Source organism: Corvus hawaiiensis, chromosome 25 (assembly GCF_020740725.1).
Source record: "Corvus hawaiiensis isolate bCorHaw1 chromosome 25, bCorHaw1.pri.cur, whole genome shotgun sequence".
Taxonomy (NCBI): domain Eukaryota; kingdom Metazoa; phylum Chordata; class Aves; order Passeriformes; family Corvidae; genus Corvus; species Corvus hawaiiensis.
The window spans coordinates 155,124-169,886 of record NC_063237.1 but is presented as its reverse complement, the minus strand read 5'-3'; the positions used below and the strand labels follow the sequence as shown (position 1 = coordinate 169,886).

Below are 14,763 nucleotides of genomic sequence, written 5' to 3'. Positions count from 1 at the left end.
CTTTTCTAAAGCAAATAATGAATATACATAAAATGTAACCGTACATGGTAATCTGCCGTGTGCCTGGGGTGGGTGTGTGCTAGGAGGAGCGATCCCCGCACAGCCGGCACCGAATAAAGCAAACGCCTGCTCTTGGACGCCGTCTCACAAGTGTCCCTAGGCTCGGTTTGGAGCGATTCACAGGACGGAATACCTGCCCTCCTTTTAGCAGGATAAGGCAGAGAAGGAACATTAGATCTCCACTCAGGACTATGAAAAGACATTTTTTCCCCAGATACTTGCATTTTATTTCATTCTGTTTTCTTTTCTTCATTCAATTTAATTCAATAATATGTTCCAAATCTATTTATCCCAATGCATCCAGTAAAGTTAAAAGAATGAAAGGCAACTAATTTTAACATATTGCCCCTTCATGTCACCCTATTTGGTGCTAAAATCCATGGTAAAGTATTTTCCGAAATCACTTCTGGAAACAAAACAAAGCTTTCCTGGGACATTTTGCAAAGGCAAGTTGTGACAAAGGGGAATGGCTTTAAGGTGAAAGAGATTTAGATTGGATTTTAGGAAGAAACTCTTGGCTGTGAGGGTGCTGAGGCCCTGGCACAGGCTGTCCAGAGAAGCAGTGGCTGCCCCATCCCTGTAAGTGTCCAAGGCCAGGCTGGACGGGGCTTGGAGTGACCTGGGATAGTGGAAGGTGACCCTGCCCATGGCAGGGGGGTGGAATGAGATGATCCTGGAGGTCCCTTCCAACCCAAACCATGCTGGGGTTCTCTGAAATGACTTTAAATCCCACGCTTCTCCTCTCACCTCCTGCTCCTTCTCTTGCAGGAGGCAGAAGAGCACAAACAACGACCGCAGAGTGGCGCAGATAAAGCAGAAAGCCATGGAAATCTGTCCGGGACAAACGCAGAAACGCCAGCAGAGAGCGGCACAGGGACATTCCCGGGCCCTCCGCTTCCCATTCCTCTCTCCAGACTCAGGGAAATAGAAGCGGAGCTGATCGGCGCTGATGAGGCGGACACTGAGGCGGAGCCTGGCGAGCCGCTGATGTCTGCAGCGGCAGCAGCAGCGGGCCAGGCTCCTGCCCCAGCCGCAGGGGACAGCGTGTGGCACCGCGCTGGCGCTGCGCTCCAGGCCGCCCTGCGGGACGGCAGCGCTCGGTACACGCAGCGCGATTTCGCAGCAGCCGCGGCCAAGTTCTCCACGGCACTGGAGGTACGGGGCTAAAGGGGTGTGACCCCCCGGTAAAGCCACGGCGGGGCTGTCCCGGCGCTCCCTGGGGCAGGAATAGCAAAGGGAACCAGGAGCACCAAGCTGGAATGCTTAGGGTTGAAGAGAAATCCCGAGATGCAATTTCACCTGAGATGTGAAAATTAGGAGTTCTAAATAAACCGCAGAAGGGGGGAAGTGTTGGACTGAACCAGAGAATCTCAGGTAATTTTGTATTTTTCTCCAAGTTCTGAACTGTATTAACGTGTAGAGGAAATGGAAGTCCCATAGCATGAAAAAAATGCTCCTCTTTTTAATCCCAGCATTGTTTAATCAGCAACAAATGCCCTCTCAATACCTGGGAGTTTTCACTCTGCCCTAGATAATGTTTTCTCTCCACTCTGACTCCAATCTCTTCAGCCAGGCACTTGAAACCCTGAGAAAGGGACCGCCTGCACTTCTTTTAGCACTGTTCTGCCAAACTTCATTCAAAAGCATTTGTCAAATACTAGGGGCTTTCCAGTTCACAAGCAACTATCCTATCCTCAAATATCCTATCCCTAACTGGCTTTTTCTACAATACTGAAGTAATTTTTTTTAAGTGATAAATATTACAGCAGCTAGTGAGTAAAATGATAAAGTATCGTCATTTTTAAGTGCTTTGTTGCCCCCTATATTCTGAAATGAGCTGTGGTAGGGACAGCACCACGGGTCACTTAAGAGGAAAGGAGGGCTTGTCTCCTCCTAAGAGGAAAGGCTGGTGAATGGACATACCAGGAAAAGGGATGAAGAAATGAATCCCTGGGATTGCGGACAGAGTGATTGGGACATCACAGAATTGTAGGGCTGGGGCTTCTCAGCAGTCTCTTAATCCAGCTTTCCCCAGAAGCAAAAACCAAAACATCCCTGAAAGACCTTTCTGTCCTCTGTACTGATTTTTGTAATGCTGACTTTAGTTAGAGCCACAGTCTATGAGACTTGAGTTTTCTCCACTGATCAGTCACAAAAAGTATTTCCACCTAGCAGCACATGGTGTATTCTAATAATTGGAAATCATGGTTTTGTTTCATGTGCAGCTTTGCAGTAAAGGCTTTGCTACAGAGGACCCCTTGAAGTCCTCTCCAGATGATATTTCCAGGCTTGCCAGTTGGATTGAGTCAAAGCTCGTCATCTGCTACTTAAAACTGGGGCAGCCTGACCTTGCTCTGCAACATTCACACAGGTGAGAGAAAATATGGATTAGAGTCACTGCTAAGACTGAAATCCACCATGAAACAAAGACTAGGAATAACTGCAGTGCAGGAAGAACCAGTCTAATGGTGAGAAAAGAAGGATCAGGAAAACACACCTTACATGGGGCACTGGTGTTTCGATTGGACGAATGGCATCTGTTGAAGTGAAGGGTCTAATACACGGGCCAAGGTTCACCCACATTGCACCTATGCCTTGTACAAAGAGTATTTCAAAATAACTCAGGTTCACCTTCTGAAACATTCCAGATGCACAATGTTTCCAGGGAGATGGGCCAGACACCTGCTGCTCCTGCCTGGGGAGCTGGGGGTTAACAAGAACTTGTGCTGTAGCAGTTTTACTTATGCTACCTACACGCCGAAGGCAAGAGAGAATATTGCCCCTGAAACATTTCTTCTAGAATACACAAACCCCTAATGAAATTGCATTTAGGATAAAACCACAATGAAATTAACCTTTAAGTAATATTTTTAGTACTATTTTCTTCATCGACCACAGCTGGAGAGAGAGGGAGAGGGAGAGGGAGAGGGAGAGAGAGTTCACCTGACATTGGAGATGTAGCATGGAGTTGTAGAGCAGAAGTGCACACAATGTCTGCCTCAGTCACCGTTTGATTCTTAGAAGCTTTAATGACGTAAGAAACCTCAGTCTAAGCTTGTCCATTCCTCTTCTGTCTCCAAGGAGCATCATTCAGAACCCCTCTCACTTCCGCAGTCACCTGCGCCAAGCCGCTTGCTTTCGGTGCCTGCACAGATACTCGGAGGCTGCAAGGTACTTCTGCTGCTCGGGCTTCCACAGGGCTCCTCTGCATCCCTTTCCTTGCAGCTCTCGGCAGTGACACATCCTCCGAGAGCCAGGCTTTTCCAAAATCCGTCGGAACTTTGCACTGGCTTTGTGTGTGTGATCTCAGGGGCAGCAGAGCTCCAGTCTTCCCAGTTCATGTTAACGTGAATAATCCCACTTGCGGCCCTAAATGACATCCAGGGCTATTTGCTGGCAAGAGTTTAGCGAGCTAAAAATGTGTTTGCTGGTACTTTTCTAAAAGTTGGACAAGGACTTGGGAGTTCTGTGTAACCTTTGGTATCAACCTCACGTGACACTCTGTGAATAGGACCTCCTTTCAGTCTGGCCACAGATCCCCTTCTCTGCCTGCACACTCCTCTGCTGCTTTTGTCCTCAGGAGCGCCATGGTCGCGCAGTATCTGTACGTCTTGGCTGAAGGAGCTGGGCTGGAGACCAGTGACCTCATCCAGCTGTACTGGCAGGTAACAACTGACAGCCTGGGAAGGAATCACAGGATATGCCAGGCTGGGAGGGACCCCCAAGGACCACTGAGACCAACTCCTGGCTCATGGAGTCTCCATCCAAACGACCTGGTTGTTTTGTTTGGGTTTTTTTCACTAAGTGTCTAATTTTTTTGCCCTTTTCTAGGCTATGACTCAAGAAGCCCTTAGTGGAGAAGTCTCTTTTTCTGTTCTGTACACACCTTTTGAGAAAGAGAACAAGACTGACAAAATAAAGGAGGCCAACAAAAGCTTTGCTGAGAAGCACCCTGATTACGTGCAGCACATATTTACAGGTAACAGCAGTTTTCAGCTGCCCTTAAGCACTGTGGACTCTGTTTGTGTGGCTGAATTCAAAAGAGTCGGAGACAGTTGGAAAGTTTGAGCTGCTTGGGCTCCAGACACTGTGGGGTATTGGGCAGAATATGCTTTATCTCAGGCATCAGAAAAATGAAAGCAGTTGATGCAAAAGGCTGCAGAGCCCTAAGATTCAAAGCCCAGTGAGAGCTGGATGTGTTGGTTTTGTCATCTGTGTTTTGCAAGGTTTCTGGAGACCGTTTCACTCCTTCTTTGACTTCCCTTATTTTTCTCCAAAAAAGTAACTTCTCTTACAGCTGAAAAGAAATAGGACAGTGGAAATTATTTTCCTTTCCCTATGCAGATCCTCATGGAATTCACCTGTTGCCAGAGAGGGCTGAATCTCACCCTGACCAGCAGTACTTACTGACTCTGGGCTTCAGAAACAAAGAGATTGGAAAAACCGTGGAAATGTCTGTAACTCGAAAACTGCCAGTCTTTCGAGGTATGCCAACTTGCTTAAGAACTGGCCTGGCTCAGGGGTGACCCCCACAATCCTTACTAAATGAGAGGGTGAGAGGTGTCTCAGGACCCATTTCTCCATGCCAGCCGCCTTGATGGCCCAGCTCTTCCCATCCCCTCCACTCCTCCTCCAGTTCACCCAGCATCCTGCCAGATGCCCTAAAGAAAAGGGAGATGAATAAACAGCCTCTGTGGTTCTGTAATTTCGCTTCATAGGCCGGAAAAGAGCTTTCAGTCCCAGCATGGAGGAAGAAGAAGAAACATTTTGGCAGAACACTGGGAAAAGGATCATGGCAGCCATGGCTTTTATAGGAAGCACTAAAATAAAGGTGAGTATCCCATTCCCTTTCTGGTATGTGGTGTGTGGGAAGGACGTGTGCTGTTGGGGGGTAATTCCTGCTGCACATGCTCCTCCAGTGTCCACAAATGCTCCGTGAATTGCATTAGGAACAGAGCTCCAGTGGCTTTAGACACTTTTGAAAAGGAGTCCTAATGACTTAACAGTGACCACTTGAGAATCCCTCCACATGCAATTTTTGCCAATCTTTATGGCCTATGATATTATATCCCTACTTCACATAACCACAGTTACTCACTCTGTTTCATACCCATAGTAGACTGCACCTCCCACCCAGAGCTCCATCAAGAGTTAATCATTGCTACTTGAAACACTTCTCGTGATTGAGATCTGGATCTCTGTGGAATGAAGGATGTGAAATAATCCTCCCATCTGTTACAACCATAAGCCAGGTGATGGTAGTTACCTCTGCTCCATCCTTTCTGCCATAATGGACACAGCTTTTAGCACCCTGGCTGACAATTAGCACAAAGGTCCACAATCAAATTTGCACATAGACGAGACTGTTTTCATGCAATTCTTAAATTATTCTCCTGAAAAAAGAAACATGAGCTAGAGATCTGGGGAGGCTCTGACTTCTCTCCTCCTAGAGGGCAGTTGCTGGAGCAGCAGCAAGCACCGGAACTCAGGCACTCAGCAGAGGGAAAGGTGTGCGGGGCTTGGCCAAAAGCATCCACGCTGGGGTGAGGGAAGTGGAGTGGATGGAGGGCAGATGTCCCTGAGGAAACACAGCTGCTTCTTTCCAGTGCTTTCCTGAAGCTCTTTGCTCTTGGCTTTGGATGACCAAAAGCCCCAGTTCCCAATGTGCAGAGTAATGCAAGTGGCAGCTTTGGGAAAGGGGAGGATCTGTTCCTGCTGGGGGCATTCCCTTCGATGCACTTGGAGAAGTTACAACTACAAACAGAGTGTGGGTTGGATACTGGATACACAATAAAATCCTGGTCTTTCTGAAAGCCCCAGAAAAACTGGGGCTTTTAAATTTTTTTTTGACCCCCCACTTCTCTCTTTGCTTTTGGAGCTGAGATTTGTCTATTGCAACTACTGCAGCCTCAAAAGAGTAACAGGAAGAGAAAAAACTTTGAAATCAGGCAGGTTTTGCACTCCTCATGACTCCCCTCTTCTGTAAATTAATTTGGAGGAACAGGAACACACAGTTCAAGCGGAGATAAGCAGTGAGGTCTGGTTTCCAGGGCACAGGGAAAAGAAATTCATCCTGTCAGAGATGAGAACAGGGTGCTGCCTTAGGACTGCCCAAGCCAGTCCCCACTGTAGGCATTTACACTGCTGCCACACACCAGTATTTTCTATGAGCTTTACACCTTTACATTTAAATATTCTTGCTGAAACACAAGTGCATTCCCAGAAAAGCCAGGGTAAAACTCCAGCACCACTGAAGGCAGCAGCCAAGTGACTTTTTTTCTCAAGGAGGCTGGCACAGCAGCCCCGTGGTTTAGGCAAGGGCTACCCTGGTGCCACCTCCACAGCAGGAAGGACAGGGAACTGGGCTGAAACATGGGCCTGCAGGTTCATAACCAGTCCCAGAGGTCGGTGTGGGACCTGCCATGGAGAGGAGGAAAGCCCCAGGAAAGAAGAGAGAGTCACTGAGTTGGAACAGCTGCCAGGTCCACATCCATCATCAGGGGAAACATATTCCCTTCCCCTTCAGTTTACAGAGCGTTCAGTGATCCCAGCGAGACCGAACCTCTGACTCAAGGAGCAGATGGCAGTGCCAGTTCTACCTGGGAAGAGAGATGGGCACAAAGCCAGAGCTGCTCTGCTGCTGGGGACTCATCTCTCTTTATGGCACTGACAGAGACTGGGCCACTTTTGTTTTCTTTAATGTATTCCACAATTGTCTTCAAGCTACAAACATGATGCTGTTTTATTTCCATCACACGTAAGCTAAATTAAAAACGGCCAAACTTCAGCTACAGACTCAAGCATTACAACTTACTTGGAGAGGAAAAAATAATATATTTGGGATTTAACAGAACAAACGTTTCTTTCTGCCGCCCTCTTCCTCTTTTGCGGATGCAAACGTGCAATCCAACTTCTTGTTCTGCTCAGGTTGGTTTTGACCAAACCATCTCAGTGCTAAAGCCAAGCTCATTAAACCATGGCAACAGTTAAGTCAATTCTGCTCCCTCGGTTTTGCAGCCACACAGCCTGGAGTTCAGTTCACTACGTCATTTATACACACACTGCTCTGGCTCAGATGTGAAGGGAAAGCCTGAACATGCTTCAAGCCTGACATGTTCCTGGCTGCCTGGAGGTCAGAGACCACCTCTGTAGGTTTTAGTTCCTCCAGGGTCTGTCTTTGAAACCATAGATTGGCCTGTCTGTGCCCAAACCATGAGCTGACACCCTGCACCCTTTCCTCAGCCTCCTTCCTGAGACTGGAAAAGCCATCCAGGAAAGTCAGGTGATGTTCAGTGGAGGGGGTGATGGAAAAGCCCTTTCCAAAGGAGAAAACTGCATTCGTCTTTGTCACCTATTGTCTCCCCTTCCCATGTATCATGATGACATCTTTGTTTTCCTAGTCCTACTAGAGAGGTTATAGCAAGAAAGTCTTTTTGTTCCCTCTCTAAAGCCCGTCCCAGCAGCGTGGCCTGAAAGGTGCTGGATGGCACACTGCTGAGAGCAGGACCAGCACAAACACTGATGAGAAGCCTTGAGGCACAGGAGTCCAAGGATCAGGGTGCTCCCTGTGCCTCTCCTCTCACCTCCTCTCTTTTCCCGGGCAAACAGGATGAGCGTGGCCCATGTGCACGGGCCATCGAGCAGTTCCACCACGCCAGCCTGCTCAGCCGCCTGCAGAGACGGGAAGAACAGGCCCAGGTGATGACCCAGGCAATGGCTGAGCTGGCGACTGCTCCCTACCTGCAGAGAGTCTCTCAGGAGGATGACAAGCTGGTAGGTTTGGATTTCCAACACTTGTTTTGGCCTCTGCGAGCTGGGAGACAGAGCAGGAAGGGCCAGGGCAGAGTTCTGTATTTCCACCCTGTGCTCTGGAAGTCGTTTGTCCAATGTGGGGACCTGAAAGAGTTCTCAAATCCTCCTTCAGTGCTTTGACAGAGGAGGTGCTGATCACCTGCAAGGGTGATTGATAGAGCCACCAGGACTCACCTGTCAGTATCTATGGAAAATCCCTTCTCTGCCCCCAGAACCTCCCCAGATCAGTCTGGAAAAATGATTGCAATGATTCAGATCATGCTGCCTTGACATCTCTGACCTCAGAAGGCACCTGCAGCAAAACAGCCTGAATCCGGCTAGAGCTGAGAAGGAGAGGGGGAAAGGAGGGAAAATTGATTTTCTGTGCTGGGTCCATGCACCACATACTCCCTGTCTCAGAACAAACCTGTCTGCCTGCTCATGGTAACTTGTCAGACTTGCTGCAGAGGTGCCCCAAGACAGTGAAGAACGCATGAGAAACATGGACTGGGCCCTTGGCTGAGCCAACCCAGCTCCAGCAAGGGTCAGCAGTGGGATGATGGCTGGAGCCAACGAGGCCAAAAGTGATGGTATCCAAGGGGGTTGGGGAAAAAAGAGGGGGGGGAACATCTCCTTCTTGCTCTGCATCAGTGGCAGATGGTGTCTCTCTTCCTCCCCCAAAGGGACGCCTTTGGGGAAGCCTTGTGCCTCCAACTGTGTTGGAGCACACCCGGGAATGTTGATATCTACAGACATAGTCCCAGTAGATCTTAATTCCTTGTCATGAGTAAAATGCTTGGGAAGAGACTCCAAAACCTTTTGTTTGGATTCACTTTAACTAACTCAACATTTTGGAAGAGAATTTTTTAAAAGAGTGCAGCAATAGCACAGGTCTCAAGTACCAGCTTTTCCCAGTTTGTTCCTAAACACTGATGCTAAGGGCAGGACTCCCTGGATCCAATCCTTGCCTCTCTGTGTCTGAATTAAGAGTATCTGAACCATCTTCCAGGAGTTGGGAAGGCTGCAGGGTGAGGCAATGCCAGGACTACCCTGGAAGGGGACTGTGGGGAGTATTTTAGATCCACAAGGACGCAGTGCAAGGGCTGAAGCAAAGATGAGTTGGCTGTGCTCACTGTGTGAAAGATGAGTCACAAAATCATCAGCGTGCAAATGATTTTAATTGGGATATAATTTGTGTATGCAGAGAAATGATTTCTCTGTGAATTCCACACCAATTGTTTGTATCTCGGTGCCACAGCTGCAGTCACTGATGGCAGATGCTGTGGACATCCTCGCAGGAAGAACTGGAGAGCGTGTGTGGACTAAAATACAGAAGGTAACAGCCTGCAGCAAAGGGCAGGAGAGCAGATTGTTCCTTGGGCAGGAAATGTCCCTAACTCTGGTCTGTTCAAAAGGCAGAAAAGAGAGGATGTGCCGGGTGAAACCTGATCCCGTGCCTTGACCTCTGTCCATGCTCAGGCTTGGGAGTCAGCGAGGGTCTGAGTGCATCCCTGCTGTGCAAACAGCATCCCAGCTGTTCAGCTGCACCAGGCACTGGTGTCAGTGCAGTGTCAGGCACTGATGTCAGCAACTGATGTGCCAGATTAGTTCTTATTTGGGGGGCTGGAGCCAACACCTATTCTATAAATATGAAAAGCACAGGCAGACCATGCCAAACCACAGTTCCAGGTAGGAACATCATTCCTCTGCTGCTTCCGGGTGGCATCCCCAGCAGGGCAGACACTGCTGGATGGTCCTAAAGGAGCTGCTGTAAATCCTGCTGCTGTTCCAGTGTCCCCTTTGCCCTCACTCCACACCTCACCCATCGCCTGGGACACGTTTTCCTTCCTCTTCCTGCCCTTTGTGCTCACCCAGACACCAACACTACCCCCAAAATAGAACAGGCAGAGGAATGTTGCGCAGACATTTTAATTTGGTCTCTGGCTGAAGAGTCCTGGGGGCTCAGTGGTTATGGTTAATAGCGCCAAGCCCTGCACTGGACCTTTCTATTACGGGATCAGTCTTCCCCAGACTTCCCATATGCTTTTGGCCAGTGCACGATTTCCTAGGCTTTTACTTCCACTTGTTCAAAATGAGGCTGGCACCAGGAATCCTCTCTCTGATCCTCTGCATGTTTTTATGCCAAGCACATGACAGCAAAGGCAATCCCTGAGGTTCTTTGGAGAGCCCAAAGCTTCCTGTGCACCTGTGGCCATGGATCTCTTGGCAGCAAAGGAGCCACAGCCCAGGCACGAGTGCCCATCAAGCTTCAGCAGCACTGCAGAAAACTCTTTTCCATGGCATCATGCACGGTGCTATGTGCAGCCCATCCCCTGAACAGGTCCCCTTTGCCAGCCCTGTGGGATGAGGAGGAGGCAGAGCTTCTCTGCCAGACTCCTTGTGCCCTCAGCACCCCAGGGCAGCAGATGGAATTGTGCATCAACTTTCCTGCTTGCCTCTCTCAAAAACACATCCCCCTCACCGACCCAAACCAAACCATGGCCAGAGCGTGTGGCACAGCTCCAATCCAAGGCCAGGGCTGAGGAGCACTTTAGGGACAACTCAGGACACGGATCAATACAAGAGGAAGCCATGCTTGGATTAATTCCCAGTCCGTTCTTCTGTGCTGTGCCTGAAGAAGGCACACTGCACTGGATGCCTGTCAGCACGGCCGAGCAGGAGTTTGTTTTGTTTTTTTTTTAATTATTTCAGCTTAAAATGCAATGGGCAGATTGATTCTTTAGATTCTCCCATGATGCAGGGTTTGCATCTTGAGTGGAGCTCCGTGTGAAGGGAGTCTATTCCACAGCAATGAAGTAACTGAATCCAAACAGAAATGGAGAAAACAAAAATAATGACAAAGTCAGGTACCACTGCTGCAGCCAGTTGCCCAAGAGGAGGCTTCATGTGTTTCTGTTTCTAATGACTATTAGTTTTGAAATAAACTAATTGCAGAAGCTTTTAAAGTTTTTATAGAGGCGAATGGAGTTGCTTGTGACACCACTTCTTTCTAATTGCAGGTGGCACTAATTGAAGAGTACTTGAGGGAAGGAGAAGAGCATTACTTAAGGACCCCACACATGCAAATACCTGGAATGGAAAACATGAACTGGACTCCAAGGGGACAGGGATATTTGAGACTGAAAAATACAAACATGTTCATTCCCAACCCACGAAGCTTGGCCACAGGGCCAAAAAAAAGACGCATAGCTTTTGCAAAAAGTTGATTTTGTAGGTATTTTGTAGCTATTGATATCAATTTGATAGATGTTAATCTTATTTTAAATTATATTAACTTGAAAAACCGTTGAAGTTGTATTAATTTAAATTATATTTATTATTTATTATATGTGTTATATATTATATATTATATATTCCATATGACATATTACATATTATATATTATATATTTTATATATTATATATATTCAATTATTATTAATTTAAATTATATTCAATTGTATTTAACTATATAAATTGAACTTGTATTAATTTAAATTAAAGTGGTATTAAGTAGTATTTACTTGCATTAACTTGAAGTTGTATTAAATTCAGATTGCATTCATTTGTATTTACTTTTATTAATTTTAAGTTGTATGAATTTAAACATATTGTATTAAACTGTATTTAACTGTATAAATTTAAGTTGTATTAGTTTAAATGTAAGTGGTATTAAATAGTATTTCCTTGCATTAAGTTGTATGAATTTAAATTCAGATTGCATTCATTTGTATTTACTTGTATTCAAATTGTATGAATCTAAACTTGTATTTAACTGTATTTAGGTGCATAAATTTAAGTTATACTAATTTAAATGGTATCAAATAGTATTTACTTGCATTAACTTTAGTTGTATGAATTTAAATTGTACTAAATTATTTATTTATCCGTTGCATAAAACTAAGTTGTATCAGTTTAAATTTAAATGACGTTAAATAGTATTTACTTGCATTAACTGTTAGATATGAAATAAGGTTTACATTGCATTAAATTGGATTTACTTGTATTAAAGTTGTATGAATTTCAATTTCAATTGTATTTAACGTTGCAAACTTTTAAGCTGTATTTGTTTAAATGTCAGTTGTATTAAATTGTACTTTATGGTATAAAATGTGAGTTGTAGGAATTTCAATTTAAATTCCATTCAGTTGTGATCAATTTTACTACACTGTATTTACTCTAACATTGTAAGCAACACTAACCTTCTGCTCTGAGCGTATCCTGTGTCCAAGCTCTGTCACATCCTGCCCGAGCAGCTCTGGACACAGGGATCCCGCACCCTCAGCCGGGCGAACGGAGCCTCCCTTGCCTTCCCTGCAGCCGCTGGGACGCTCCCAAGGGGAAAAGCGGCAGCCGGGCCCTGGAGGCGGCGGAAGCTGCGAGGGCAGAAACACAACAGCAGGGCAACGGGCGAAAGCAAAACGGAGCCCAGCTGCTGGGCCGGGATTAAGGGTGGGAAGCCCTTTGTTCTCCTGCGTGCCCCAGGGGTGGTATTTTCCCCCACTGGATGGGAACTGGTTCCGAGCAGGGCACAAACCCTGCAGGGAGGAGCGGAGCTGCCCCTGCCTCCTCCAGAGCCCCTCTCGGGCTCAGGACTCAGCCCCACGTCTCGCCCTCCCTCGGCAGCGCCTGTCCCGGGGGCACATCTGGCACCGCTGGGGCTGCCCGGGCACGCAGGTTCCCAGAGCCGCCGGAGCTGTCAGCGGGAGCAGAGGACAGCCCTGCTTCTCCCCAGAGACCGCCCGAGCAGCTGATGCTCCACCGGCGGCTCCAGCTCATGGGCGCGGTCCCTGCTGAGCCTCAGGTTCCTCCCTTCTGGCCCCGGAAGTTTCTGCAATTTACGTCTGATATCTCCTGTGGATTGTCCTAGAAACAAAGATACCAGCTCTTGTAGCCCTACCTCGGTCTCAGGATCCAGCGATGTGTTACGGCGCATTGCATCCGTCAGACGATCCAGGAATTCGGATGGTGACTCGGAAGGACCCTGTCTTATTGCGTACAAAGCTGACCAGTTTAGGGTCTTGGGAATAGCCCTTTCCACCCCTTTTGCTATCCATTCTTGATAACCTTTTAATTTCTTGAATTCAGCTGTTCTGTTTGGATTCCAGTGTGGTTCCTGGAGTGGGAAGTAATCTTTTACATCTAATTGTTGTGTTTTGTAATAGTCTTCTGCCAAGTCTCGAGCTGTTTTCAAAACTAACTGTCTTTCTGTCTCTGTTAGTTCACCCACTAATAATTGTATATCAGCCCAATCTGGATTATGCTGTTTGATTATAAGTCGCAAGCGCTCCGCAGTGCCTGCTGGATCCCTTTGGTAATTTTTGGCAACGTTATGCCATGCATCTAGGTCAGCAGTAGAGAAAGGTACTCTAATTAACATTGTATCCCCATCAGGTGCCACTGCCTCTCTCAGGGGTGCCATCAGTACCTGTTTCCTGGTTCGGGACGAGACAGGACTGCCCGGGGGAGAGGAGGTTGGCGTTGGTGCTCCTTCCGAGTCCGCATCCTCTTCCTGTCTCCTAAGGGGAGGCTTAAGCAAATTGGTTAATTCATCATCATCTTGTCCCTGGGCTGCTGCTTGATAGACTTTGTCTGACCTTGTACATCTCTGACCTATACTGCATGACGAGCAGCATTGTTTAATTCTTCTTTGGCCCTTATTATTTTCTTTTTCCAGAGCTAACACCATAGGATCACTGGGGGGTTTGATTCCACAATCTCTCTGCCATTCAGGGTGTTTTCGGAGAGAAAAAAATGCGTCAGCGTAGGAAACTTCTTCCCATTTACCTTCCCGCCTCAGAAACAGCATTAACTGAAGCAAGGTATTATAATCTAAAGTTCCATTAGATGGCCATTTGGCTTCATTTCCTAATTTATACAGTGGCCACCACTGGGTACAGTATTTTATAAGGGTTCTTTTATTTTCTGTGCCTCCAGCTCCTACTATCTCCTTCCAATGTGCCAGAATACAGCCGAGCGGGCTTGCTCTGGGGATTTCCTTACTTTGTCTGGTTCCCATCCTATTCAGAGTTGGAGTTCACTCAAATACTGTGCCACCCCCTTCAGGCCACCTGTATAGTGTATAGGTCACTCTTTATAAGTTCTCTTGTGCCTTCTGCCAAGCCTGCTTTGCTGCTGCTGTTTCTACCTCTGTCCCCTAGTTTTATCTCGATTCCACCCAAAAAAAATTTTTTTTTTTTTTTTCTCACACTCTCTCACAGTTCTTTCCCAATTTTCTTCCCAAACCTCCCAAATCTCAGGTACCAAATGCGACTTCCCACACACAATCCTTAAAATCTCAGGCTCAAAATCAGCTTCAGAGTACCTCTAATAGCACTGAGAACACAGGCTCTGCCGTCTGGCAGAAGAGCAGTATCACTTCCTCGTACAAACTTTACACTGTATTAATACCCATGCAACCTGCCATCCTCCCGTTGAATAAAAGGTTCTGATACATCCACAAAAACAAGTTATTCCACGTACTCTTTCAAACTCTAAATTCTCTGCCACTAATCTTTCTGCAGAGGTTCTCCCAGCCACGATTCCAAATTCAACAAGCAAGCACTCCCCCCCAAACAAATGTCTCAATATCACACTCTCAAACGACACACGGCAACACGCACGCTCCTGTTTTACAAACAAATAGGCGACCTAATACACATCTACACACATAAAAGCAGTCCGACAACAACCAATATCCACACAGACATAGAAGCAACACAACAACATTCAAACCAGCTACTAGTAGCAAAAATGTTCGCAACACTCGCTTGTAATAGTTTCAGGGTCCCGCTTATATTTTCCGACACGGTAACAAGTTCCGGTGGGACCCCCCTGGAATCACCCGATCCGCTCCCAGGATCGCTAGCGGCCGCCCTATCGGTCGGCGATTCCCCCTTGCCGGCTCCGGTA

General features: G+C 47.1%; 1 protein-coding gene across 1 annotated transcript; it reads left to right on the top strand.

Annotated features, from left to right (window-relative positions):
* The first annotated feature begins 423 nt into the window (after nucleotides 1-423).
* LOC125338389 (spermatogenesis-associated protein 16-like) lies at nucleotides 424-11,152 on the top strand. The gene is made up of 11 exons (XM_048329078.1): nucleotides 424-442; nucleotides 829-1,215; nucleotides 2,286-2,431; nucleotides 3,142-3,231; nucleotides 3,641-3,725; nucleotides 3,892-4,039; nucleotides 4,405-4,545; nucleotides 4,779-4,891; nucleotides 7,669-7,833; nucleotides 9,110-9,187; nucleotides 10,872-11,152. Exons 1-11 carry the CDS (start codon nucleotides 440-442, stop codon nucleotides 11,076-11,078), a joined length of 1,563 nt encoding a protein of 520 aa, XP_048185035.1. The 5' UTR covers nucleotides 424-439; the 3' UTR covers nucleotides 11,079-11,152.
* The last annotated feature ends 3,611 nt before the right edge of the window (nucleotides 11,153-14,763 follow it).